The sequence below is a fragment of the Podarcis gaigeae genome (genome assembly GCF_964106915.1).
Source record: "Podarcis gaigeae genome assembly, chromosome: 3".
Taxonomy (NCBI): Eukaryota; Metazoa; Chordata; class Lepidosauria; order Squamata; family Lacertidae; genus Podarcis; species Podarcis gaigeae.
Genome location: NC_139680.1, coordinates 103,839,993 through 103,867,247, shown reverse-complemented (window position 1 = coordinate 103,867,247; position 27,255 = coordinate 103,839,993). Strand labels below are relative to the sequence as shown.

General features: G+C 48.0%; 1 protein-coding gene across 4 annotated transcripts in view; it reads left to right on the top strand.

Annotated features, from left to right (window-relative positions):
- Positions 1-27,255, top strand: part of LOC310841777 (phosphofurin acidic cluster sorting protein 2-like) — a 180,659-nt gene that overhangs the window by 132,185 nt on the left and 21,219 nt on the right. For all 4 annotated transcript variants that reach the window (XM_083733203.1, XM_083733202.1, XM_083733201.1 and 1 more), the window contains exons 3-9: positions 11,770-11,859; positions 13,711-13,836; positions 15,439-15,598; positions 16,398-16,489; positions 17,070-17,150; positions 18,821-18,880; positions 23,715-23,866. In XM_083733203.1, coding sequence (XP_083589329.1) covers positions 11,770-11,859; positions 13,711-13,836; positions 15,439-15,598; positions 16,398-16,489; positions 17,070-17,150; positions 18,821-18,880; positions 23,715-23,866 — 761 coding nt within the window. The remainder of the gene's footprint in view (positions 1-11,769; positions 11,860-13,710; positions 13,837-15,438; positions 15,599-16,397; positions 16,490-17,069; positions 17,151-18,820; positions 18,881-23,714; positions 23,867-27,255) is intronic.

Here is a 27,255-nt window from a genome sequence, read left to right as displayed (position 1 = left end):
TGCATTTCAAGAGGTTGGACCAGATGACCCTCGTGTTCCCTACAATTCTACGATAGTTCTTTGTTATCTTGTTTCATGACCTGTGGATCTTAGGAGCTTTGAAATCAGTTGTTTGGTCTTCCAGCTATGTTTGGAGCAGGGCCCCTGCAACAGGCTAAGAAAATTTCATTCTCAACATAAGCAGAAACATTTTGGTGGATCCTATTGAGGTTTTGCTGAACTACAATTTCCGTTATCCCTGAACATTGGTTGTCCTTGCTGGGACTGACTGAAGTCCAGCAGCAACCTCTTGAGGGCCACAGCTCTGTATTACTATAAATTTTGGCAGCCACTGTCATTTGCAGATGGCACCAAACTAGTAGGAGTAACTAATGCACAGAAGACAGAATCAGAATTCAAAATGATCTTAACATATTAGAAAACTGGGAGCAAGCTAACAAAATGAATTTCCATAGGGACAAATGTAAGGTTCTGCACTTGGGCAGGAAGAAGCAGACACACAAATATAGGGTGGTGAAACATCTGGCTTACTAGCAGTATGTGTGAAAAGGATCTAGGGGTCTTGGTGGACCAGAAGCTTAACATGGGTCAGCAGTGTGATGCAGCAGCGAAAAAAGCTAATGCTATTCTAGGCTGCATCAACAGAAGTATAGATCAAGGGAAGTAATAGTAGCACTCTATTCAGCCTTAGTCAGACCACACTTGAAATACTGTGTCCAATTCGGGCCATCACAATTTAAGAAGGATGTTGACAAGCTGGAACGTGTGCAGAGGAGGGCAACCAAGATTATCAAGGGTCTGGAAACTAAGCCTTACGAGGATCATTTAGCCTGGGAAAGAGGAGACAGAGAGGAGCTAGGATAGCCATTTTCAAATATCTTAAGAGCTGTTACATGGAGGAGGGAGCATGTTTGGCTTCAAGTTGCAAGAAAGGAGATTCCGGCTAAACATTCGGAAAAACTTTCTGAGAATAAGAGCTGTTCAGCAAGTGGAGCAGACTCCCATGAGAGACTTCCTTGGAGGTTTTTAAGCAGAGGTTGGCTGGCCATCTTTAATGGATGCTTTAGCTGAGATTCCTGCATTGCAGGGGGTTGGACTAGAGCAGTGTTTCCCAACCTTGTGCCTCCAGATGTTTTTGGCCTACAACTCCCATCATCCCTGACCACTGGTCTTGCTAGCTAGGGATGATGGGAGTTGTAGGCCAAAAACATCTGGAGGCACAAGGTTGGGAAACACTGGACTAGAGGACCCTCGGGGTCCCTTCCAACTCTTAAGATTCTATGATTGATAGGGATGAGGGAGAAATTCCATTTAGTTCACATTTAAAGGTGAACCTGCCAAATCCATACCTTCCAAAATAATATGCATGCCTTCCTTCAAAATTTGCTCTTTTTTGAATTTTGCAGTGCAGTTTTCCAGGCAATTGAAGTATACAAAAACATCACTATGCTAAAGTGTGCATAAAAATTCATATATTAGTGGAAATAACATACAAATGCATTATAGGAAGAAATTGTTTTGCAAAAATGTGTATATTAGGGGAAATTACATACAAAAATCTGCTTGTTAGCAGAATGTCCAAGTAAAATGCTGGCAAATTTCATGAATGAATATGCAAGCAAGTTGCTGCAGAAATGTGGAGAATGGAATTTAAGGTTGGTAAGAGAAGAAACCGACAGGTCCATACATCCCTACTGTTTGAGATACTGGTTCTTGTTCTCTAGATGTCCTTGTGTCTCTGTTGATGGGAGAAGTATTTGTATCCAGAGTTATATTAATGTGGGTTAAGTAAGTTATGTAAAGACATAATTAACTGTGAATCAAGAGGGCTCCATAAACGGGAGAACAGGATGGTAGATAACTGCACTTCAAAGATCTTCATAGAATGCCAGTTAGTTTTCTTTCTGGTAGTCAAGAGCTTCTGAAAACATCCCAGATACTTTCGATTCCTGTTGGGAAGGTGGTTTTCCAGCGTTCCCTTTATTCTTTAAAGTCTTTTTCAAAAATCCATTACCATTAGGGGTGCATCTTTGCAGCAATGGTGGTTCCACCTTCAACTCTTAGATCTACACTTTACATCAAATGGCTTCCCGGGATAAGCTGTTTCTGCCTCCCCATTGAAGTGAAGTGTTCGTTCTGACAGACAGTCTCACTCCCAGCAAGTGATCTCTCTAGCCCCCTCCAGATTGCCATTATTGTGTAGGACAGGATTCATTCGCATACCGGAAATTTATATTTGAGCAATTAAAGTGGATTAAAGCACTCTGGCACAACAAATCCACTCCCTCCCCCCTATAAAACCCCTGACTTTTTGCAATTAGGAGAGTGACAGGGATAAACGTCTGATTAACAGGAAGATGTATAACCCTCACCCAAGCAAATCAGAATGAATGTTCATTGGCATGTAACCTCCCTGGCAAGCAAATGAGGATGAATTCTCAAGAGGTCAACTGGAGGAGCAGGTCAAATGGCTGGATGCAATTCTGCAGAACAGATGGTTCTGATAGTTACAAAAGAGTTATCTTAATTTAGCCCAGGTGTGTCTAACTTGTGGACTGCAGGTTGCATATGACAAAACTTCAGCAAGCCCACAACTTACACAGGGGTTACAATCGGGGATTGTGCCTAAGGCCAAAATCGCTTACAGTCGTATCTTGGAAGTCAAACAGAATCCGTTCCCAAAGTCCGTTCGACTTCCAAAGCGTTCAAAAACCAAATTGCAGCTTCTGATTGGCTTCAGGAAGCTCCTTCATCCGATCAGAAGCCGCCAAAGCCCCGCCGGATGTTCAGGTTCCAAAAGAACATTCACAAACTGGAACAATCACTTTCGGGTTTCTGGCGTTCGGGAGCCAAAGCGTCCGAGTTCCAGGGCATTTGGGATCTAAGGTTCGACTATATAGTAAAATCCCATTGGTGTCAAGGAGCTGTCAGGCGAGCACATGTCATCTACAGGGCAGGAAAGAATGTGAGGAACGGAATGCACTTAGCTTTTATTCACAGGAAGTGACAACACAGCAGAGTTCCTCTGGTTCATCTTTATCCAGCTGGAAACATTACTGAAACTGACCACTGGCCCTTCCCTTCCCCTCTAACCTCTCACTCTGGATCCCTCCCTAGCAGATGGGGCTCTTCCTCTGGGTCTGTCTGGTTCCTTGCTCAGCAACGTGCAGGACTCTCCTTGAGCTGGGTATCAGAGGGAGAGGAGACCCAGCAGGACTGGGTCGGGGTAGCAAGGGCAACCTCTGACTCCTCTCTGCCTGAGTCTGTGCTCACACTGTGACTCTCAGCCTCTAGCCCTGTCCTGCAAGGGGCTTCTCCTTCTGACACCCCCCTTGATTGCTCAAACCCCCTGCTTCAAGCAACTCCCAACTTGTCCCTTCCCCAGACTGCTCCCCGGTGCCCCACCACCACAATCCAGGCTCGTCTTTTTTCCCATCCTCCCTGGGGGGCTCTTGGGCACTTGATGCCCTCCACTCTTCCTCATCCAGCCAGTCCCTGACAGTGGGTGGGATTGCCAAAGTCATTTTTACCAAATCCCTGCCCCCTTTCCACCCCCTTTAAAATTTCTTCCATGTGCGTAAAGCTGAACGTTCGCAGATTAAATGTTGAAAACCAACTGTACCACACAGTGAGCTTGGGTAGAAATAAGTCTTGCCGTGAGCCGTGGGGGGTCTGAATGGAGAGGAAAAAGGAGGGTGGGAAGCAGGAGAAAGCAATGGTTTTATTAGAGAATGTTTGATTGCAGATCAGGGTACAGGCAGTAAAGCAGTATATCTCATTCATGTGGAAACTGGGTGGATACAGAACTCTTAGCAAGTCTTAGACGGAAGCAGCGTATAACAAGGCATGCACGTCCTGTCTGGGGAAGGTAAGTGGCAGGTCAGCGCCCAATGGATACGTTCTGACCTGTGTTAATTGGGGGGGGGGGGAAGGAGGATGGGAGTCAGAATAGATGGGGATGGAGGAAGAGGGGAAAGCAGACACACATGCACGGGGAGGCTCTGCCCACCTCCCTCATGCCACCTCCAATATATTTCCCCCAAGGAATGTGACCCTCAACAGTAAAATAGAAATAATAAAAATACACCTCATAGTCCATCTGAATAAGTCTTCAGTTCTGATTTCCAGATTGACTCCTGGGCTGTAAAGTGATGCCTCTATACTGGAATTGAAGTAAGTTTTCCCCTTCTAAAGCGCTTTACTGCTGGAAATTCAATCTTGAAGCATGTGCCCATGTAACTGTCCTGCAGTAGCAGCTGAGGAAAGAATCTTAGAATTATAGCATTTCAATCCTTCATTTTATAGTCCATAAAATAGTGTTTTTTTCAGTATTGTACCTGATCTGCTCTGGCCCAACCCTACTCAGAGTTTCAATACGCCAGGTTTGTGCCTCTGGTGTTTTGATCTATGGATTTTGGAATAAGTGGCATAGACAGATTTTCAGGAGCGAAGCCGAGATGAAGTGAAAAGCCAGAAGTTTAGAAGTTGAAGAATGAAGGCATAAATATCTCCATAGAGGTTCTTTCAGTTGTGCTTTCCCCCTCCTCAGACTTTGACTAAGGGAATAAATAATACGTTGCATGGTGGCAGCTGGTTTGCTGTGGTGTGATTGGCACCATTGCAACAGCTAGGGTGACTAATTGCCTTCCGAGACCGAATTAGTGCTCCTCCCTGGGGGTGCCACGGTAAAAATAGAAGTAGTTACTTACCAAGGACCCCTAGATCTGTGACAGGAACATTAGAGGCTTATTCCAACCACAGCATAATGGGGCACTTCACTTAAATTAATGTTCATTTCTCCCCCCACCCCCCACCGCCCCGAATGTAGAGTGCAGTCAACACAAACCAAAGGAGGCAAAATAATTTTTAACAGTTTTCCTGCTTCATTTTTAACAACTGCCTGCAGCTAAGATCTGCTAAGAGGATGAAGCAGTTAATGTACCATTCAGTCACTCCATACTTGCTTTCTGCTATGCTTCTACTTTGTTTAAATTGGGAAGGAGATATCCCGCCTTCCTTACCTCCACTAGTTCTTATCTCCTCCAGATTGCCTTCTTCTCCTGCCTGCCCCTCCTTTAGCAGGCAACCTCTCTTTTCTCCAGGCTCCTCCCATGCCCCTTCTCCAGTGGTAGCTGGTGGCCATTGTGGGTGGTAGGATGGAAAGCAGGAGGGGCCAACAGTAGGTGGAGGCATAGCTTATTGAGAGAGCTGACTAGTTGTAGTTTTGCCCCGCTGGGGCTAAGGAGGAGGAAACCAGCAAGCAGTGCCACCCCTGGACTAGCTGTGAGGAAGAAGGCAGGCAGCTCAGGGCATTGGGAAGGACCCATCTTGAAAGCTTGCAACATCTCACCGTTCCCATTTTTCCCCATCTGCAGCCTGTACAAGGTGAGTGCTGGTCAGGCTGCTTGCAAGTAACCAGCTGGCTTGGTGGCTTCTTCCACCTGTTCCCTACACAGTGACTTGCCGTGCTGAACCAGTAGTGCCTGATGCATTTTGACTCTTGGTTCCGTTTTCTTTGTTCTTCCTTTTTTCCTATTGCCTCCAGGCTTACAGTCACTCCCCACTTTCCTTGAAACCAAACTGAATGTCAGAAAAGAAGGGGTTTGTCTAACAAATCTTTTAGCAGCAATAGAGCAATGCTAGAAGAGAGCGATCTCTTTGCCTTTTTGAGAAAGAGAAGTTAAGCCCTGGGGATTCTAGAGCAACGTTCCTCAACTTGGTGCCTTCCAGATGTTTTAGACTTCAGTTCCCATCAGCCTCAGCCCTCACTGGCTGGGGCAGATGGAGGCTGTCGTCCAAAACCTTTGGAGGACACGTCAGGGAAGACTGGCCTAGATGAGGATCTTGCACTCTGTACCCCGTGGAGAGTATCAGGGTGGGCCACGTAGTGAATGCCACCAAGAGCTATTTCACCTCTTTGTGTTGGATAAATGGAAGTTTCTGTCTAAACACTGGAAAGAGCAGCAATCAGTAGGAAGTTGCCTGCTGTGTCTACCTGTATCACACATATGCTTTGGAACCCAACCATTATGTTTTCAGCCATATGAACACAGATGTGTGTAGTTGCTTTTAGCTGGAGGGACCTTGCACTTACTAAGTTGTCTCCTGATCCATGGTGATATCCACCACCAAGAAAAGATGATGGCCCAACTGAAGAGATCAGTTGTCCTGGGGTTCTGGAACAGATGGCAAGCTAAGGCCAGACCTGTGAATAAGGACCAAGGAGCTGATTCAGGACCACGGTCAGCAGTCCTGTAGCTGAGATAGAAAATACAAGTTGTCTCAGCAGTGTCTTAGAACTAAACAGCAAGATGAAAGATGAAAGATACCACAACCACCAATAATAATGTAACCACAGCAATTACACCAGTTCAGAATGAGAACGACGATTTATCGCCCAAAAGCTTTCCTGAAAAAGCAAGGCTTTGATTGTCTTATGGAAGACTGTTAGAGATGGGATGAGATGAATTTGTCTCAGAAAACAAGACAACCATGTTCTGGGCACAGTTGCTGAACAGACCCTCTCCCTGTTCCCAACCAAGTATGTTTTTGGGAACACTGGAAAGTATCTGACAATGATCTCACAAGGCAGACAGGCTTACACACCTTCTCTTGACACCAATAATTATGTCATTATTATTGCCAGTTGAGACGGAATCATGGAAGTAAATACCACTCAGAAGTGGCGCTGCACATAGCCACACCCAGAAGTGTACCGCATCAAATGCTATTCCTGAAGGCAGAATTTGAGACTTAATATCCACACCGTATGAGGAAGGACTAAGTCAATCTGTAGCATTCGCTACCTTGTTTAATTCTATCTCAAAGCAACCTTTGAAGTAGGTTATCGTTCCCTTTATGCAAATGGAGAATTGGCACGGAAACGTGGCGGCTTCCTTGAGGCCTCCCAGCAAGTTATTAATTGGGTTGGGCTTTGAACGCTCCCCTTCTAGGCCTTAATTTACACTTCAGCCAATGGGCCACATTTGCTTTTATTTACAAGTCATGTGAGAGCATAGCAGGGTAGGCCCTGAAGCAGCAGATAATATCTTCCTTCTTGTGGAGCTTCCTTCCTCCCAAAACACTTCTCTCCAATGATTTTATCCACCACCCAAGCAACTATTTTTGACATTGGTCACATGCTATGCCTGTTTTAGGTTCATTCAAGTCCATCTCAAATTAGCCCTGTTGTGAGTGTCAGGAGTTATATCTTGACCATTCCTTCTGGCTCGTCTTTCATCTGGATTATGCAGAGCGTCTACCAGAGGCATTCGGTCCGTGGTTTTACCATAAATTCGGACCTGCTCAGGGTCTTGCCCTTTGGCAAGGCAAATGATGTCAACTTTCTGAGAGTTTGGAGAAGCCAGGGACAATTGGCCATTAAAGAGAGTAGGGCATTATTTAGGCCTGGGAGTTTGTTTCAGAACAAAATAGTAGAAGTAGAAATACTGTGTGTGACTGTTTCAGGTGTGGGAAACCTCTATAATCCCTGACCGTTCACCAAGCTTGCTTGACCTGAAGGAAGTTGTGGTTCAGCAACATCTGGGGGACAAAGGTTCCTCACCCCTGCCCTATTTCAAGAGCTGAACACCTCTGGAATTGGTAATAGGCTGAATAACAGCTAATTAAATCTAGACAAAATGGTGGCACTAGCAGTTACTGCCTCACTAGATTAATAGGGTGGTGTTCAATCTGTTTTGGATGGGGTTGCAGTTCCCCTTAAGGATCACATTTGTCACTGTTGAGTACTGTGAGATTGGGGCCTTAATTTGGTGGCCTGAATGATCCTTGACAAGAAAGGAGATTCTGACTAAACATTTCTGACAGTAAGAGCCGTTCGACAGTGGAACGGTCTTCCTTGGGAGGTTGTGGACTCTCCTTCCTTGGAGGTTTCTAAGCAAAGGTTGGATGGCCATCTGTCATGGATGCTTGAGCTGAGATTCCTGCATTGCAGAGGGTTGGACTAGATCAGTGTTTCCCAACCTTGTGCCTCCAGCTGTTTTTGAACTACAACTCCCATCATCCCTGACTAGCAAGACCAGTGGCAAGGGATGATGGGAATTGTAGTCCAAAAACAGCTGGAGGCACAAGGTTGGGAAACACTGGACCAGATGACCCTCAGGGTACCTTCCAACTCTATGATTCTATCCGTGTGGCACAAAGCACCTTTCACCTGCTTAAGTCTGTGAACCAGTTGTGACGTTTCCTACACAGAAAGAGCCTCGTGACTGTTATTGATGCCCTGCTAATGTCCAGCCCTGGTTACTGCAGTGCATTATACATGAGACATCTCTTGTTTCTTTACTGGCTGCCAGTTTGTTTCCAGACATAATTTATTGGGCTGATTTTGACCTATAAAGTGCTGTATGTCATGGCACCAAATTAGATGAACAACCATTTTCTCCTACACGAACCACCCAGTTTCTTAAGTTGTTGTTGTTTGAATTTATATACCGCCCTATACCCAGAGGTCTCAGGGCGGTTCACAAAATAAAATCAAAATACAAAACCACAAAATACATTATCAGAATAAAAATAACCCAATAACACCCCCCCAATACCCTGAGCAACCTGGTGGCTGAATTCTGCACTAGCTGAAGTTTCTGAACCGTCTTCAGAGGCAGCCCTACATATACTGCATTGCAGTAATCTAACCTTGAGGTTACCAGAACATAGACAACAGTAGTTAGGCTATCCCTGTCCAGATAGGGGCATAGTTGGGCCACCACCTGAAGCTGATGGAAGGCACTCCGGGCCACTGAGGCCACCTGAACCTCAAGCAACAGCAAAGAATCCAGGAGTACCCACAAGTTACGCACCTGCTCCTTCAGAGGAAATGTAACCCCATCAACAGCATGAAGCCCATCTCCCACCCATCTGGTCTAGGGAACCACCCTAATGTTTGTGGGAGGCTTTTCTCAGATTAGCCTCTGTTTCTGATGTGTGCCCTGCTCGTTTCAAACCAGAGGCCCTCTAGATGTTGGGTTCCCCTCTTTCCTGGACTGGACAGAGTGGTCAGTGGTCAGGGACAGTGGGAGCTCTAATAAAGCAATGTCTGGAGGACCGCGGGTTCCTCATCCCTGATGTAGGGTTCCACCAGACAGACCCAGATGAAGGATGATGAACCCTGCAAAGCTCAGTTTCAAATGAATGCATTGATGGAGAGACACAGGTTCCTCACCCCTGTCCAAAGAATCCTAGAGCGAGCAGTGCAATCTTAAGCAGGGCTACTCGGAAGTAAATCCTTCTGTTTGTGATGCCTAGGACTTTGGCCTATAGCATACACCAAGCAGAGGCTGGTCCATAAGGGAGAGTGGGGCTCTTCCCCAGCCTCAGTCTACCTTTGGGCACCTCCACCCCAGTCGGTCATCTTGCTTATAACCAATCCAGTGGATGACACCACCTGCCAGCTTCCTTCCCCTCCTTAATTGGTGTAGCTTTTGTAAAACTCAGCAGGGAGGCGGATGGTTGTCAAAACGAGACCCTGTTGTCTCTGCGTGTGTGGCACTGGCTCCACCTACTGTTGACCTCCTGCCTTGCGCCCCACCAGTCCCAACTGGCTGCCTGCCCCCTCGTCTTCCTTGTTGTGGCTCGCCTTGTAGACTTAACCCCAGAGGATTATAGTATCCAGCAAAGGCTACTTTTTTCCCTCACACATTGAGTGCCTTTGAGCTCCGAAGGCACCAGAATGCCTTCTTCGATTATACTTGGTGGATTAATATTATTTTAAAACTAATTAAAAGGGCATTACCAGCATAACGCCTTGGGAGTCCTGGTGGGCAAAGTGGGAGAGCTGCCGCAACTCTCCGCCGGCTAATCCGTTTCCTTTTCCCCTCCCAAGGTGAGCCAGGTTAATCCTGCTGGAAGTGGAATCTCTCCACTCAGACAGATCTGTGTAATGTTTGCCCCCGAGCCAAGTTAATTCTGCGCGGCTTAATAAGGCGAGGTGGGTGGATAATTTGGCTCTGCTCTGCTCTTTCTCTGAACTTCTCACTGGCAGTGGAGCGACCCTCCCTGCAGCATGGAGAAAATCCCCCCGGCTCATTTGAGCAGGGAAATAGGCAATTGCTTTCTTAGCAGTGGCTTGGCTGCCGAGGTGGAGCATCTAAGCGAGACTGCACGGTGTGCCTAGCATTTGGGGCAGCCTTGGTTCAGGAATGCCCAGCTGGGGCTCGATAAGTTGTGCCTGCTTTTTGCGGATGAGAACTGGAGGCACACTTCAACCTTAAACACCTGGGAAAGTTTGTTTTTAAGCACGGGTATGAGCATAAGATCGGGACGCGGGTGGTGCTGTGGGTTAAACCACAGAGCCTAGGGCTTGCTGATCAGAAGGTCGGTGGTTCGAATCCCCGCGACGGGGTGAGCTCCCGTTGCTCGGTCCCTGCTCCTGCCCACCTAGCAGTTTGAAAGCACGTCAAAGTGCAAGTTTCTCTGGCGGGAAGGTAAACAGCGTTTCCGTGCACTGCTCTGGTTCGCCAGAAGCGGCTTAGTCATGCTGGCCACATGACCTGGAAGCTGTACGCCAGCTCCCTCGGCCAATAAAACAAGATGAGTGCCGCAACCCCAGAGTCATCTGTGACTGGACCTGATGGTCAGGGGTCCCTTTACCTTTACCTTTTATGAGCATAAGAATTATTCTGACAGCACCACGCTCTGCTTTTCTGTCCATTCATAGCAGAGCACATGATCCTATGCTCACCTTCAGCTGAAAGGATCTTAGGTAATAGAGTTAGGAAAGGACTCTACCTGAGACCGTGGAAAACTGCTGCCCATCAGAGTGACCTTTTGCGTTTGTTCAAACACAGTAGCAAAGATGAAACCCCAGAGTAATGAATCCTTTGCACTTTTGGACTTCATGCATTCAGACATCATATTGCTTACAGCAGTCTTCCTCAACCTAGCACCCTTCGTATGTTTTGGATTAAAACTCCCATCATCAGCCAGGACTGATGGGTGTTATGAGCCTAAACCTACAGAGGGCACCAGCTTGAGAAAGACTGGCCAACTGATGGCATACTTGTTGCATCCAAAATCCAAAAGAAGACTTGTGACATTAAAGTGTGGGAGCTCTCTTCATTTCCTACAACTCTTGACATTCCCTCCCTTCCGCACAAGCCAAACAGTGGACAAACCTTTCAACGTGCCTCGTTTAAAACTCAGTAAGACCACCAGGAGCATGTTGAAATCATTGGTTGCAAGGAGGAGGGCTAGTTGACCGTGCCCTGGTCTACCACAATTTGTGGGCGGCTGAACGGAAGGACTTGTCTCATAACTTTGGCTCAGATCCAGACCAGCTGGCTGGTGGTGTGCTGTGGGAGAATTGGGTGGTGAAAAGGGACCTGTAGCACCTGCCTGTCTTTGCTTGTATATATGTATTTATTATTTTTTAAAAGCATGACATAAATGCAAGATATATTGAAATATATAGGTAAAGCTCAATGCAGTCCTTCTGTGGCTCCGCGGGTCATCCTGTGTGAACTCATTGAATTTTGCTTGCTGTGTTCATTTATTAGGAGAAAGTCGTCTTAAAGCATTTGTACCTAGTTGCTTTTCAGTGACATGCTGCCACCCCTTGCCCCTACATTCCCCATTTCCTTTTCTTTAAGGCTCAGATCTCTGGAAATAATCTTCTGCTTAATACAGACTGCTCTGTTGCTTCACCTTGTGTCGTCAAATTCTTGGCGTTGTGTTTTTCCTCCCTTACACAGGCCAGCTGAGGTTGTGATGCGATAATTGACTCTTAACACTTCAATCTGGGTCTTGTTGCAGGGTTCAAAGAGAGTCCTGAGATCCAATGAATATGTTCTGCCCCCTGGAGGCCTGATGGAGACTGACCTGGAACTGACATTTTCGTTGCAGGTAATTTGAACTTTGCTCGCCAGATAGCAGAGAACCATCCCTCGACAGGATGATTAAAATCTTTTCCCTGCATCTCTGGCTTTCTGAACAGACAGTGCATTTGGGAACAGAATGGGAAGAGCTTTAGGAGTTTCCTTGAGATTCTGTTGAAGAGGCTTTCTCTTGCACATGTAGGGTAGGATTGCTATTCTGACAGCAGCCCTAGACATGTTTACCCCCTGGAAGTCAGTTCTGCTGTGTTCAATGGGGCTTGCTTCCTAGCAAATGTGTTTAGGATGGCAGCCAAAGGCTCCTTTCAAATCAACCATTCATGAGAGTATGCCTGCCCCAATCTGGTGTCCCTCAGCATGGCCTAGAGCATGGGAGCATGTGTGGTGTAGTGGTTAAGAGCGGTGGACTCGTAATCTGGTGAACCGGGTTTGAGTCCCCGCTCCTCCACATGCAGCTGCTGGGTGACCTTGGGCTAGTCACACTTCTCTGAAGTCTCTCAGCCCCACTCACCTCACAGAGTGTTTGTTATGGAGGAGGAGGGGAAAGGAGATTGTTAGCCGCTTTGAGACTCCTTAGGGTAGTGATAAAGTGGGGTATCAAATCCAAACTCTTCTTCTTCTTCTTCTTCTTCTCCTCCTCCTCCTTCTCCTTCTCCTTCTCCTTCTCCTTCTCCTTCTTCGAGTCAGGGCTAATGGGAGATAAGATCTAGTGAACATCTGGAGCGACACCAGAATGAGGAAGGATGGGCTAGGCTGAGTGAACTGCTAGCCATGGTGTAAATAATAATAATAATAATAATAATTTATTATTTATACCCCTTCCATCTGACTGGGTTTCCCCAGTGTTGAGGAGATGCATGGAAGAAAAAATGGGGAGCGTTTGAGAAATCAAGCTTGTTTCTTTTTGAGTTCTCTGCCGGGTTCTTATTTATTATTTATTTACTACTCGTACTCCCACTATGTTTATATTCCACCTGCCCTTCAGGGAGCTCAAGATGGTGTATATGGTTCTCCCTTTTAAAATTTTATCCTTGTAACAACTCGGTGAGGGTAGCTGAGAGACTGTGACCGGACCAAGGCCACCTGATGAGCTGCATGGCTTAGTGGGGATTTGAACCCTAGCACTGCCCTGCTTATGGAATGCTCTCCCTAGGAAGACATGCCTGGTACCATAACTGGCTACTTTTAGGTGCCAGGCTAAACGTTTCTTTTCAGTTGGGCTTATGACCTTTCGTTTGGAGAGTTTTAGATGATGTGGCCTCTTCAGTGGGTGGGATGTGTTCGGCCGTCTTCTGCGTGTGTGAATGTTTTAGCCTTTCTTTTATTTTTGTTTTATGTTGGTTTAATTTTTTTTCTATTATAATGTAAGTCACTTTGCATTTACTTCCTGCAAATGGAAGAAAAAGTGGCTAATAAGTGTAATTCATCATCATCATCTTCTTCACCCTAACCCAGGGGTTGGCAACATTTTTTGAGGCCACTCCCCGGCAGACCTCTTGGTGGGCCAGAGCTATTTCTGGTGCTCTTCTGGGTCGGAAGAGTGCCGGAAAGATCGTTTGCGCACAGGCGCTCCTCCGTTCTGGAAGTGCGCCAGAAATAGCATGTACACACGCTATATCCGGTGCTCTTCCGACCCGGAAGTTGGTCCCCGCAGTGAGAGAAAAATGGTGCTGTGGGGGGGGGGGAAGAACACGGAATCCCCACGCCGATCCACGGAACATCCATGGGCCGGTTCCATGAAGCTCATGGGCAAGAACGGGCCCATGGGCCTTAGGTTGCCGACCTCTGCCCGAACCGCTACACTGAACGGGCACCTCAAAAACAGCATATTATCTGAATCTGTCTCCTCCTCTCCCTGTAGTACCCACACTTCCTGAAACGTGATGGCAACAAGCTCCAAATCATGCTCCAGCGCAGAAAGAGGTACAAGAACCGCACTATTTTGGGCTACAAGACCCTGGCAGTGGGCATCATCAACATGGCTGAGGTAAGGGAAGCAGCAAGCTGGGCAGTTATGTGGGCATCCCATGCCTTTAACCATCTCTGAGCAATGGGCTCTTGGTGGTGCCAGAGCTGATGGGAAGCAGGAGAGGCACCAGGGCATCTTCTCAAGATCTTGGGAGGTTGTGCTTCTTGTAAGTGGGAGGGGCCTGGTCTGTCCCAGAAGCCTCCTCCTGCGCAAGGGAATAGAATTGGAGCCCCTCCTCTAGGTAGATCCTGTATACGGAGCTCCTCTTCCACATGGAGGCCCAGATGTTGTTGAGCCGCAGTTTTCATCAGCTCCAGCAAGCAAAGTCAATGGCAAGGGATGCTGGGAGTTGCTTGCTTGTTTTTGCTGATGTTATTCATTGTATTTGCCAGTCGCTGTTTTCACGGAGGGAAGCAAAGCGAGTTACCTTAAAGCCAATTAGGAATTTCCAATAAAAAATCCTAAAAGCACAGCTGTACAGAAAAAAAGGCAGGGCTTACAGGTCCCACCCCACTAAAAGAGGACACAGTTTCAGCCTTCAGAGTAAGGGCCAGAAGCCTGGGTAAAGTGAAAAGTCTTTGCCTGGCGCCTAAATATAAATATAAATGGGATGGGTGGGGTGCTCGCTTCGGCAGCACATATACTAAAATTGGAACTACAGTGGTGCCCCGCAAGACGAAAAACCCGCTAGACGAAAGGGTTTTCCGTTTTGGAGGTGCTTCGCAAGACGAATTTCCCTATGGGCTTGCTTCGCAAGACGAAACGTCTTGCGAGTTTTTCCGACTTCCCCCCCCCCCTTTTTCTAAGCCGCTAATAGCGCTAATCCGCTAATGGGCTTGCTTCGCAAGACGAAAAAACCGCTAGACGAAGAGACTCGCGGAACGGATTCTTTTCGTCTTGCGAGGCTCCACTGTATACAGAGAAGATTAGCATGGCCCCTGCACAAGGATGACACGCAAATTCGTGAAGCGTTCCATTTTTTTAAAAAAATGGGATGGGTGGGGTGTGCCAGGTGTGCCTTCCTGAGGAGAACATTCCACATCTAGGGGGCCACCACTGGAAAGGCCCAATCTCGTGTTGCCAACTTCTGAGCATGGAGGGGCCACACTAAGGAGGGTCTCAAGATAATGATCATAAATTGTAGAGTTGGAAGGGACCACAGGATTTTTCTAGTCTGACCCGATGCAGTGCTGGACTATTTCGTCCAACATGAGGGCCAAACCCACAACCCTGAGATTAAGAGTCTCATGTTGAGAGCCTCTAATTGCAGGGTCCAGGTTGGTTCCTGTTGGTTCTTTTAAGGCCCTGAGTTTCTAATCTTCATAAGGTGTTATAAGCAGAAACTAGCATTTTGAATTAAGCCTGGAAACAAATTCGTATCCAGCGCAGTCATGCCAAAAGTGGTGTTCTTTGTTCAGACAGTCCTGCTGTGATCAACATTCTGCTTGTTGAATTCTGCATCAACTGCAGTTTCCAAGCCATCTTCAAAGGCAGCCCAATGTAGAACACATTTCTCTACACGGAGCCCAAATACATGTTATTCTGCCTCCCTACGGCAGGTCACTGGCCTGCTCCAGAGGCTTCCTCCTGTGTGCTGAGTATCATTGATCCCTTATTCAGGTCATGCAGCACCCGACAGATGGAGGGCAGCTCCTGGGCCTCCACAGCAACATCAAGGATGTGAGCATCCGAGTGGCCGAAATCAGCATCTACTCTCTCTCTAGCCAGCCCATTGATCACGAAGATGGAAACGTCCCCTCTGGCCCCAAAATCAAAGCTGGTAATGTGTTACTTATTTTTATTTTATTTTATTTTATTTATAAATTTTATTTTTCGGTTTTTCAAAAGAAATTTACAGACATGCAAATAGCAAAAACACAAATCACATATATTTGATTCCCCCCACCCCATTTTTGTGGTTTCTTTTAAATTTTAATTTTCATGCTGCATTTTCCACATGACTCCATCTTTAAGTAATTTTTTAGTTCTCATAATAATCTAACTGCTAGTTTTACGTTAGTCTGCTAATGAGCTTATTTGTATACATGAGATTTTCAAATATACTACAAAATTTCCCCAATCTTTAATAATTTATTCTTCTTGGTTTCTTATTACACCCATTAATCTTGCCATTTCAGCATAATCCATTAATTCTATTAGCTAACTATCCCTAAAAGAAAAGCTTCAGGGGTTGTTGTTTTTTGTTAAAAGTTATCGCAAACATAGTAATGTATTCCTTAAACCTAAAGCTTCTCTGAGTCTAGTACCTAAAAACTGTTTTGGTCAGGTTCTCATCCAACTCTCATCTGTACCGTCACTGACTTTCTGTCCTGTGATATGTCCTTTTCTACATCCATCCAGAATAGCTTTGTTTTCTAAACATGCCCTCTGTTCTTTCACTCTGCTTGTGCCACACCTCATCCAGAATCCTTACAGTGGCTCCCTGCCATCAGTGACAGATTCCTAGGCCTTAATAGCAAACTCAGTGGCTCCATACCATGTTTTCCCCCAGACTCCCTTCCATTCCCCTTGCTGGCGCAGTGCAGTTTGGCCATGGTCTCTGCCTTTTCCCTTACCAGATCGCTCTCCAGATATTGACAACTACTCTGAAGAAGAGGACGACAGCTTTTCCTCTGAGCAGGAAGCCAGCGATGATGCCGTGCAAGGCCAGGTAGCTACCAACCAGCCTGCTGTCTGTCTGTCTATCCCATTTGAGTCTCACCTTCCCTCTATGACAGCAGTAGCCAATCTGGTGCCTCTCAGGTGTTGCTGGACTAGAACTCCCATCATCCCTAACCATTGGCTGTGCTGGTTGGGGCTGATGGGAGTTGGAGTCCCAGCAACAAAGGCAGCACATTGACTTCTGCCGTTCTCCCCATGTTGCCTTCCAAGCTATGCTGCTGCTTTAGCATCTCACCCGTATTGCCATCAGTTATGTACAGTGGTCTTGCTCAGCCTGAAAATGGTATTTCCATCCTGAGGGCCACAGTCCCTTCTGAGCAACTTTTCAAGGGCCACATGGCAGGTATGACCAACAAGTTCTGCCTTTCTACAGCAGGCTACTTTCTACTCTCACCCTTCTCTGTCCTCCATTCAGACCAGTCAGAGTCTTTATCAAGTTCAGGGACACATTCTGCCCGGTGCGAAATAAGGCCAGTGAAGGGAGCTGCCTGGTGCATCTCTGAGGCCACGTGGAGAGGGGTGGAACTTCACATTCTTCTGATTCCATGCTGCCATCTCTCGCTTCTCAGGATTTATATGATGAAGAGGATGAAGTGAGGAAACCGAAGAAAGCCAGGCGGAAAATGATCAGAACCACATCGATGACCAGAGTAAAGACACCCTTCCTTGCCTTTCCAAAGGGGAGTTTGTGGGGGTTGGAGTTTTTATTTTATTTTACTCCCAGAGCAATAGACAAGATGCGGGAGGCTCTCTGATCCTCCACAGCAGGTGGCGCCATAGAGGACAGCACTCAGGCTAGAGTCTGGTTGACCAGAAGTTGAACTCGTTGGTATGCTGGAGAAGTTCATCTCCAGTTATTTCCCCCCAAATTAGCAGGAGCCAAGTAAATTGTGCAAAATAAGCAAATGTGCTTAATCTGCGTAATAGACAACCTCCGTAACTCATTGATCCCATATAACAGTCTTCTCCACTGATGCCCTCTGGATAAGGTCGGACTACAGTTCCCATCATCCCTGACCGTTGGCCATGCTGGCTAGGGCTGAATGGGAGATGTGGAGTCCCACAATATCTGGAAGGCCACAGATTCCCCACCCATGCTCTTAGCACATGCCTTTGTGTGGTAGCTGCTTTTCAGCAACCCGGCGCCTTCAAGCCATCCATGCATGCAAACCCCCATCCACTGTTGATTCCTGACCTCCACATCCCTCCATCCAAATGGCCGTCTACATGGCAGGCTTCTCGTGCGCCTGCTTATGCGCAGCACTTAGGGGCACGCAGTCAGCTGCTACATTGATTTGCTTTTGGATATGGCTGAAAGGGCTGCTTGTCAGCGGAGTGGCAGCTCTGTCAGGGCTGGGGCAATAATGGGTCTTGACATCTTCCCACCCAAAGCCTATATTCTGGCCTCGCAGATTCCGAGTCCTCTGAGCAAAGACCATGGCTGCTTCCACGTTCTGTTCAGTGCTCAGATGATTTATTAAGCAGTCGTATGTTGTGTTCTTGTCGTTGGCCGTAGTTCAGCAGTAGAGCATCTTCTTTTCATGCAGAAGGCTCTAGGTTTACCTGGCATCTCCAGGTAGGGTGCAGAGAGACCCCTGTCCGAAATCTGGAGAGTCGATGCTACCGCTCAGTGCAGACAAAACTGACCTAAGATGGACCCAGTGGCCTGACTCAGTATAAAACAACTTCCAGTGTCCCTGACTTCCAAAGGAAGCTGGAGGAAAGGTAGTGTTGGTAATAGGCAGTGTAAGAGAACTGGCCCATAAGCCGCTGTGGGGATTGGGGTGCTGTCAGCACCCATGGCAAGAGCCCCGAGTGGAGGTGGCGGTGATAAGTACAGTGGTACCTCGGGTTACATACACCTCAGGTTACATACGCTACAGGTTACAGACTCCGCTAACCCAGAAATAGTGCTTCAGGTTAAGAACTTTGCTTCAGGATGAGAACAGAAATCGTGCTCTGGCGGCGCGGCGGCAGCAGGAGGCCCCATTAGCTAAAGTGGTGCTTCAGGTTAAGAACAGTTTCAGGTTAAGAACGGACCTCTGGAATGAATTAAGTACTTAACCCGAGGTACCACTGTACTGGGCAGGGGGTGGTTGGTGCCGAGGGGGCAGCCTGCCCAACAATACCTGGAGCTGGGCCTGCTTAGGGTTTTCGCCCCCATCATTATTATTATTTTGGCTAGTAGGTTTTGCCTTCAGGAAAAGTTTAAAGAAACCAGCGAGGCGTGTGTCTGTAGCCAGGGTAGGTGGGAAGTGAGAAGCCTCTAGCACTGTGATTGAAATGTTTACCCCCATCCCCAACTTCCTTCTCATTTTAGCAACCAAACTTCAAGCAGAAATTTGTTGCCTTGCTGAAGAGGTTTAAAGTGACGGACGAGGTAAGAAGCTCTGAGTCTGTCCCTGTCAGGCGTGTGGCCAGCCGGCTTTCTCTCTTCTACCCTCCTCTTCCTCTCCCCACCCCATCTCCCTACATAGGTTCCTGTCTGCAGGAGCAACACCTGTCTCTTGGGCAGCTGGCACCCTGTGAGCAGGACCCTGCTGAGGAAGGCTTAGCTAGCTCAGTGGTGGAACGTTTGCTTAGAGTGCAGAAGGTCCCTGGTTTGTTCCCCATCATCTCCAGGGAGGACTGGCAAAGACTCCCTGTCTGAAACCTGGGAGAGCGGCTGCCGGCCAGTGTAGGTGCTGCTCAGCTAGATGGTCCCATTGTCTGACATGGTATTAGACAGCTTCATTGTCTACGGTGGACTTCGTGCCTGTAGGTAGGGGTGGGGAACTGCAGATGTCCCATCCCCCCCCCACTTACGTGGGGGTTATATTCGGGGGGCCCTGCGCACATAAGTGAAATCACATGGGGAGCATCCTCTATAAAACATCGTTTAAACTGCCGCTCTCTCTTCAACCTCTACCAAAAACACTGCATCCCCAAATATCCACAACTAGAATTGGCCCTCCGGGATTGGCTGGGACAATGCACGGGAAAGTGGCTGCTTCTGCGCCACCACATGCATCAGCTGTTAGGCGGGGAGGCTGAACAGAGTAAACAAAGTCCCGCTGCACCTCTGGTCTCTTCGGAGATTCCCCTGCCCTCACTGACGTCTTTCTTCATGCTCCGGGGAGGGTCTCCTTGTGAGCCATGAAGACGCTCGGCCTCTCCCTCTCACCCGTCATTTCCCGGTTTGAATTGGATTATTTAATTATTTCCTGGCGCCACACACGAGTTGATAGTGCGTTAAGTTGGGGGGAGGGACGACGCCTATAGCCGGAATGGGAAAGGAGGAACTGCATAGGGTGGTCTCCCAGCAGACCTGACACAGACTACCCTGTTCGCCTCATTTAACCCTTGCTGCAGACAGATGAATGGCCACTGCCAGGTGACTGTGGAGGGTGAATAATAATAATAATAATAATTTGTTATTTATACCCTGCCCATCTGGCTGGGTTTCCCCAGCCATTCTGGGCAGCTTCCAACAGAATATTAAAAACACGACCAAACATTAAAAACTTCCATTAAAAACTTGTCTTCTAAAAGTCAGGTAGTTGTTTATTTCCTTGACATCTGATTGGGAGGGAAGGTGCCACCACCAAGAAGGCCCTCTTCCTGGTTCCCTGTAACCTCACTTCTCACAGTGAGGGGACCGCCAGAAGGCCCTTGGCGCTTGACCTACTGGTCTGAGCTGAACGATGGGGGTGGAGACGTTCCTTCAGGTATACCAAGGGGAGCTGGTTTCTTGCAGAGGTGAGAGAATGGCCTTCTTCCCTTCTCCGCAGCCTGACGGCAGATCGCATGCTTTAAGTACAGAAGGTGCAGTCTTCCAGCACCAGCAGTAGAAAAGAATCTCTGGCAGCCGAGTTTGGGGTGGCTTCTTCTGGAAGGACCTCTGCATTGCACAGCGGACCGGCCTTTGGCAACCTGGTGTCTTCCCAATGTTTTGGATGGCAACTCCCGCCAGCCCCAGCCAGCACTGGGAGTTGTAGTTGAGAACATCTGGGAGTTCAGGTTGGCAAAAGCTGCAGGAGATAATCCTGGACTAGGTGGGCCATTAACCCAGTATAAATCCACTTTGTATATTCATAACTGAAGTACAGATGGGATTTACACCAGGACAAGGAAGATCAGAACCCCTCATCCCATGCTTGGTGCATGAGAAGTAGGTTAACTCTGCTTCCTGCTCCCACTCTGGCAGCATCCAAATGCCTGTTATTTCTTGCTTGCTTCCCACCCCCTCAACCTTGCTAGATCCCCTTAAACAGAAAACAAAACAAAAACCATTTCAATCCGTCCTTACTTAGCATTCACAGCTTTCATCATTAGTAATATCCGCAAATGCCATTAACATGCTGTTTTAATGCCATCTTCTATGAACAAAAGGGGGGGGGGTGAAATTAAAAATCCTGCAGATATATTGCCCCTTTACAGTATTATTTATTTATCCTTTCGGCCTTGGTTAATCGGCTGGCTTTAGGTCACCAAAATGTCATCATTAAGGGTTTCCAAGCAGGTCTTAGCAGATAATGTTCAGACGGGCAGAGGGGGCACAGCACACACCCACCCCTCACCAGGTTTCATTTGTTGGATTGCACAAGATTGATGAGAAGTATTTGTTATGGTCACAACTAGAGAGAAAGGGGAGATTGGTGGGTGACGTTGTCTAGTACCAAATAGCTGAAAAATGCTCTTTCCGGGCGTCTATGGTCAGGGTGCAAAAAGGGATTTCCCCCTTCCCCGCAAATTCATTAGATTATTGTTTGATTTTTGCCTGGTGTTGCAGAGTGCACTCCAAACTCCACTGGCTTTAGAAACCTGGGCAGCCCAGGATGCTGCAGGCATGTGCTTTCTGCTTCTCTTAATTTCCCCCCTGTGGCCTGGTTCGAGCTTGAACTATTTATTTGTTTCATCCAGGATATTTGTACTCTGCTCTTCAGCCAAAGAAGTCTCACAGAGCAGCTTACAATAAATCATTTGAAATGAGACAGTCCTGACTAGCAGGCTGACAATCTAAAAAAGACACAGCACTAAAGGGAAAAGGAGCAGGGAGGGTGGAAGAAGAAAGCAAACTCACTTTTAAAGTTAAATAGTCTTAACAATGACCAACTGGTGTTGTTGTTGTGTGTGTGTGTGTGTGTTTATGTGATGCATTTCTGCCTTAGAAAGGTAAAGAAAGGTGTTTCAGAAGGGAGAATTAAAAAAAAATTAAAGTTTGTTCAAAGGGGAAAAAAGCTTGTTCAAAGGGGGGTGGGGGTGGTGGAAGTGACTAGGAGAATCAATTGTTTCTGTAGCTATACACAGAGCTGTTTGTCTTCTCAAAACTCCCTGTGTGGATAATTTCGTGTGGAATCTGATGCCTGGCACAGAATCTGGTAATTGGATTTTTTTGAAAAGACTTTTTTTTAATTTAGCACAAGTATATATGCATTGCGAGATGGAAAAGCAAATAACAGAAAACAAATGTGGATAAGACAGCTTATAACAAATATAAATTGCCATAGCCCAGAAGACCTATAAAGAGGATTACTTTCATGAGTTGGGCAAGTGTGCCTTTCAAATTAGATGATGGAAGATGAACTCCCAGCACTCCTTTGTTGGTGTCAGATGGGTGGGGAGCAGGGGCAGAGCTGGGTGCTCCGGTCGTGCACCCAGGGGTGGGGCGATCTGTCCATGGGGGCGGGGCTGATCTGCCCAAGGAGCAAGGGCAATCCACCCACAGGGCCGTTTGGTGCGATTGCGCGATCCTCCTCTTGGTGCAGCGCCGCGATCCTCTCCTACAGCAACCCGGGGGAAGGAGGAGAGCCACAGCTTTGCCGCTCGCCGGGCTTGGAGTAGTCGTGGGCGGGAGGGGGGCGCCGAATGTCACCCCCTTCAGGATGACACCTGGGGCGCCCCACACCTCCCACACACCCCTTCCTACGCCCCTGGTGGGGAGCGGCTTTCACTCCAAGGGCCACGTAAACAGAATACAGAATACAGGCGATGGCTCTAACCTTGGCACAATAGGCCACATATTCCATCCACTCAGAAAGCAGAGGTTTTCACATCCACACACACAAGACCCGCATCTCTTCCTCCTGCTGCCAGGGAAGCAAAGAGGCATCCTCTGAGTTCAAAGACACATTCCCAGTTAGGCAAAAACCTCCTGATGAGGCTGTGGGGAAGGGCCAGGGAGGATTATTGGAAGGGTGACCCCAAGCGCCAGATAGAGAGGCCTCGAGAGCTTCATTCATGCCTGACACCTAAGGTTCCACCCCCCACCCCCCGATAAAATAGATGGAGGAAAGCGACAGTCACATCCACACAGTGGCGTAGCGTGGGTTGTCGGCAACCGGGGCAAGGCAAGTAATTTGCACCCCCTAACCCATGGATTTGCGCCCACTAACCCGTGGATTTGCACCCCCTAACCCTAACCCCCAGATGTTGCGCCCGGTGCGGCCGGGCCCCCCCTGCACCCCCCACACTACGCCACTGCATCCACACCACACATTTGAAGCACTTTTATATCGCTTTAGCAGTCAGGTCTCTCCCCCCCCCCCCCCAATTCCAGCAACTGTTTTTTTTTTTAAGGGTGCTGGGAATTGTAGTTCAATGGGGTCAGCACCCTTAACAAACAACAATTCTCAAGATTCCTTGGGGGAATCCCTGACTGTTAAAGTGATATCAGAGTGCTTTAATATTTTGAAATGTCACTGTTGGCTTTTAAATTTTGATGCATAGCCCATAACGCAGGTTACAAATGCAAAAACAACAGAACCACCATAGCATAAGGGGGCACATCAGTTGCACAGAGAAGCGTCACATCCAGACGTAAAGATCAGTTTGAGAATCTGTAGGGACAATTTAATCAATAATATGTCTAGGAAATAGCTCCAGCTAAGAGGTCTTTCTCCCCCCTCCAGTAGTTGGGGGTATTTTGCCTCCCTGTGCTTAGCTGTGTAACACAAAAAGGGACTCCATGTGGCTTAAAATTTGTCACATGCAGGGTTTTTTTTAAAAAAAATAATAAACTTTCCTATATTCATGCTCAAATATCATAGAGTATGCTAGAAAATCTGTAATCTTCAACCTTTTCTGAATGGATTACAACACTTGGTGACTTCATTTTTTAATTTTTGGTCTTGGAAAGAGGGGGTTACAAGTGGTGAAATTCATTTCCATCATCTTGTGGTGTACATGAGAGTATACCCACCCCCACACCCCACTGTGTGTTTTGGGTTCTGCAGGTTCTGGATTCTGACCCAGTGGATCAGACGCAGGAGGTGGAAGAGGACCTGGGTCTGCTTTACGACAGCCTCGAGGAATGCAACAACAGCGACAGCGGCCCCGAGATAGAGGATAACGAAAGCGTCCACAGCACTCCAAAGCCCACCCTGAGGTAAGAGCCGACAGGAGGTGAGGCAAGAAGCTCAGGCCTCGTACCAGCGGGAGACTCGTAGGGTTGCAAGGTCTTCCCCTGTGCCATGGAGGCCATTTCCTCCTTCCCCAAAGGAGAGACAACCCCCCAGGCAGACGCCGTGCCGGAAAAACAAGACCATTCAGCTGCATGCACACCCTGCATTTAAACATTTCAGGAATCCTGGGAACTGTTAGGAGTTGCTATGGACTGTAGCACTGTGCAGGGCATTTATTATCTACTTCTTTATTAAATGCGTAACGCCACCCTTCACCCAGAGATCTCAGGGCAGCTCACAGCGTAAAAAACAGGCCATTTGGGCAGGTTAGAATGTGCTTTAAATATACTTTAAATGTTCGCAGCCTTGGTTTCCTTTCCCACCGTGAAGCCAGGCTCCTTGACGGTGCCCCAGCGGCAGGGTGTGACTTATGAGGCACAGCTCCTGCACTTTTGATTCATTTTCTGAGGGGGAAAGAGGGAGGTTTGGAACTATAAAGTAGCTCGGTGATAGATGCTGATAACTTGAGGCTGACCTTGGATTTGACAGGCTGATAGAGAGCCCTGCGTAAGCCCCACCAGAGACCGGCGTGGATTGATGGAGCAGGAGCGCCCCTCCTTCGAGAGGCTGCACTGCCCGAGGGAGGGGAGGGCGTTACGATCACATCCATCCCTGCTTCAGAAGCAGCCCTTTTGCGTGTGCACTTGGAAGAGGGGCAGGGAGGGAGATGGGGGGGAAACAATTGCATCTCAGAGGCTGGTAGAGGATATAGGCCCGGTCACCTCACTCAGCAGCTGTGTTTAAATGGCTTGTTCTCTGCTGGGCCAGGTTGGAGCAATGAGGAGAGACAGAACATACATATTGGTATTCCATATTCTCTTACGATCCTGCAGATCCCCTTTCTCATCATAGAGCTGAGGAAAGGGTGCAGGAAAGCACAACCAAATGATCAGGGCAGGAGCAACTCCCCAGATAAAGATCAAAACTTCTGGAACTTTGGGGTTCAGAAAAAAAACACTCTTGGGAGATGGAGATGATAAAGCAGGACTGGGGAGTCTGTGCCTGGACTCCTGATTCCCAGTTGCCACAGGCAGCATGGCCAGCGGTCAAACATGACGGGAGTAGCAATTTTACTACATCTGGAGAGCCACAGGGTCCCCAACGCTGGGACAGAGGTTTTGAAAAGTGTGCGTGGGTTTGAAGAACAGGGATGGTAGGTTTCAATCAAGGTAATGGATTTGGCAGTGGATTCAAGACTACTGGCCTCTGTAGTTGCAAAATGTGGTGATGGGCACCAGCTTAGGACAGGGATGGCGAACCCATGGCCTGCCAGATGTTTCAGGAGTCCAGCTTTCAGCATCCTCAATTGTGGGCCATGCTGGCTGGAAGCTGATAGAGTTCAGCAACATCTGGGGGAACTGTTGGTTCCTCACCTCTGGCTTTGATGGTTTTCAAGGGAGATGGGACAAATTCACAAAGGATACGTTAACCCAATGGTTGATCCTAATTGTAAATTGGTACCTCCAAGTATGTAGTCAGTTGCAGGGTTGGGTGGGGGGAGCTTGTAAAGCTTCTAGGAAGTGTCTGGTTGGCCTTATTGCTGTGCTGGTCCCGGGGGTAAGGTACCGTGGGCGTAAGCAGAGTCCACACAAAGAGGGGCGAGGTCCGAGGCGGAGAGCCGGGCAGGGAACAGGAACGCTGGAACAGGAGACCGAGCAGGGAACAGGAACACCGGATGATCAGGAACAGGAGGCCGAGCAGGGGACAGGAGCACCGGATGGTCAGGAACAGGAGGCCGAGCAGGGGTCAGGAACACAGGAAGGTCCGAAGCCAACAACGACATTGCTCCCGCAACCTGGGACCGGGCTGACTAGGCTTTTATCCTCTTCTAAGGCTGGGGGCGGTCCCGGCCCCCAGGAGCCCCGCCTCCTCTGGCCTTAAGGCGAGCACTCCTCCTGGGAGCAACCAGTTCCCTTCGCCTCTCTGCCCTAAGCCTCTGCAGATCAGGAGAGGCCGAAGGGTTACTGGGCCCTGGAGGAGGCTCACCTGACGCCACTGAGTCCTCAAGCACCTCTGGTGCCAGAAGGGTTTCACCTGGGGCCAGCTCCTGGTGCTCTGCCACAGGTGCAGGCTCTTCAGCATCTAGGCCTTGCCCCAGTTCAGCCGGCCCTGGAGGCGGGGACTCCTGTGCAGGCTGGGATTCCTCTGGTTCATCCTCTGAATCGGAATCCCAGGCCATCACAATTGCAGATATTAATGTTGCACAGCTTGAAGCAGCTGAATGCATAAAAACTGACTCCTTTTGGAACTGAAGCATTGTCCAGATCCATTAGATATTATTCAAAAACGACTTCCGGCATTGTGCACTTGAGGAGCAGGTCAGGGAAAGTGCTCTGCTTCAGTGGAGCACACCCATTGTGGAAAAACGAGAGGGAGGGGGCTCAAAGGCGACGCTAACCCCCCCCCAAAAAAAACTGGAGAGGAGGTCTCCAGCCGAAAGCACTGAGCAGCGCAAAAAGGGGTTTCCTCTTACTTCATACCACCGAAAAAGATATAGAAGCAGTGAGGAAGGAAACAGAGGTCTGTCTCTCCTCACAGCCTGCATTCCAGACTGCAGCCTTCCTTAGGGTACGCAGCTCCTGGAGAGTCTTTTACATCCCTACAGAGTCTGGGAACAAAGACTTCAGCCAACACCCTTCCAAAATGGCGAATTTGCAATTCAATACCTCTCATGTGATCTAAGGTTAAAACTCCAGCCAGAGCTACCTGAGAACAATAACAGTTAATTATCAGCCCATCAAGGCAGCTCAGAGAGCCCTTTTTGCTCTGAATTTAGCTTCAGAGGAATGTTCCAGTTAAACCCTTCCACCAGTGCACACAGGTATTCCCACTTCATTGTGAATTAAACCAATTATACTTAACTGGTTTCTCTGTGGAACAGGATGCTGGATTAGGTGGAGTGATCTCCAGCCATCAGACCCAGCAGGAAAAGGTCCTGCTCATTGCAAAGGATGAGAATGTGGCTTTATGCAACCTCCCAGAACGCAGAAACTCCATAGTGAGGGAGTGGCCACTTCCATAGTGACCTTGATGCATGGCCAGTGAAAGGTCAGAGGTGCACATCAGGCACAGAGGTCACCTTGGGACATATGATGGTTGTCCTTGCAAAGGTTACAAGCCTACTTGGTTGCTACATGTGCTTGCTAAATGCTTTGCAGCTCACTGGTGACCAGAGAAGAGCAAGGGAAACCACTCTCTTCCTGTTTAACAAAAAAGCTTTTTGGCTGCTCACCTGGAAGCAATTGTGGCTCTCCCAGCATCTTCACCTACATTTGAGGTTCCCAGTCAGTACGTTTGTCTGTACTGTCTAGAG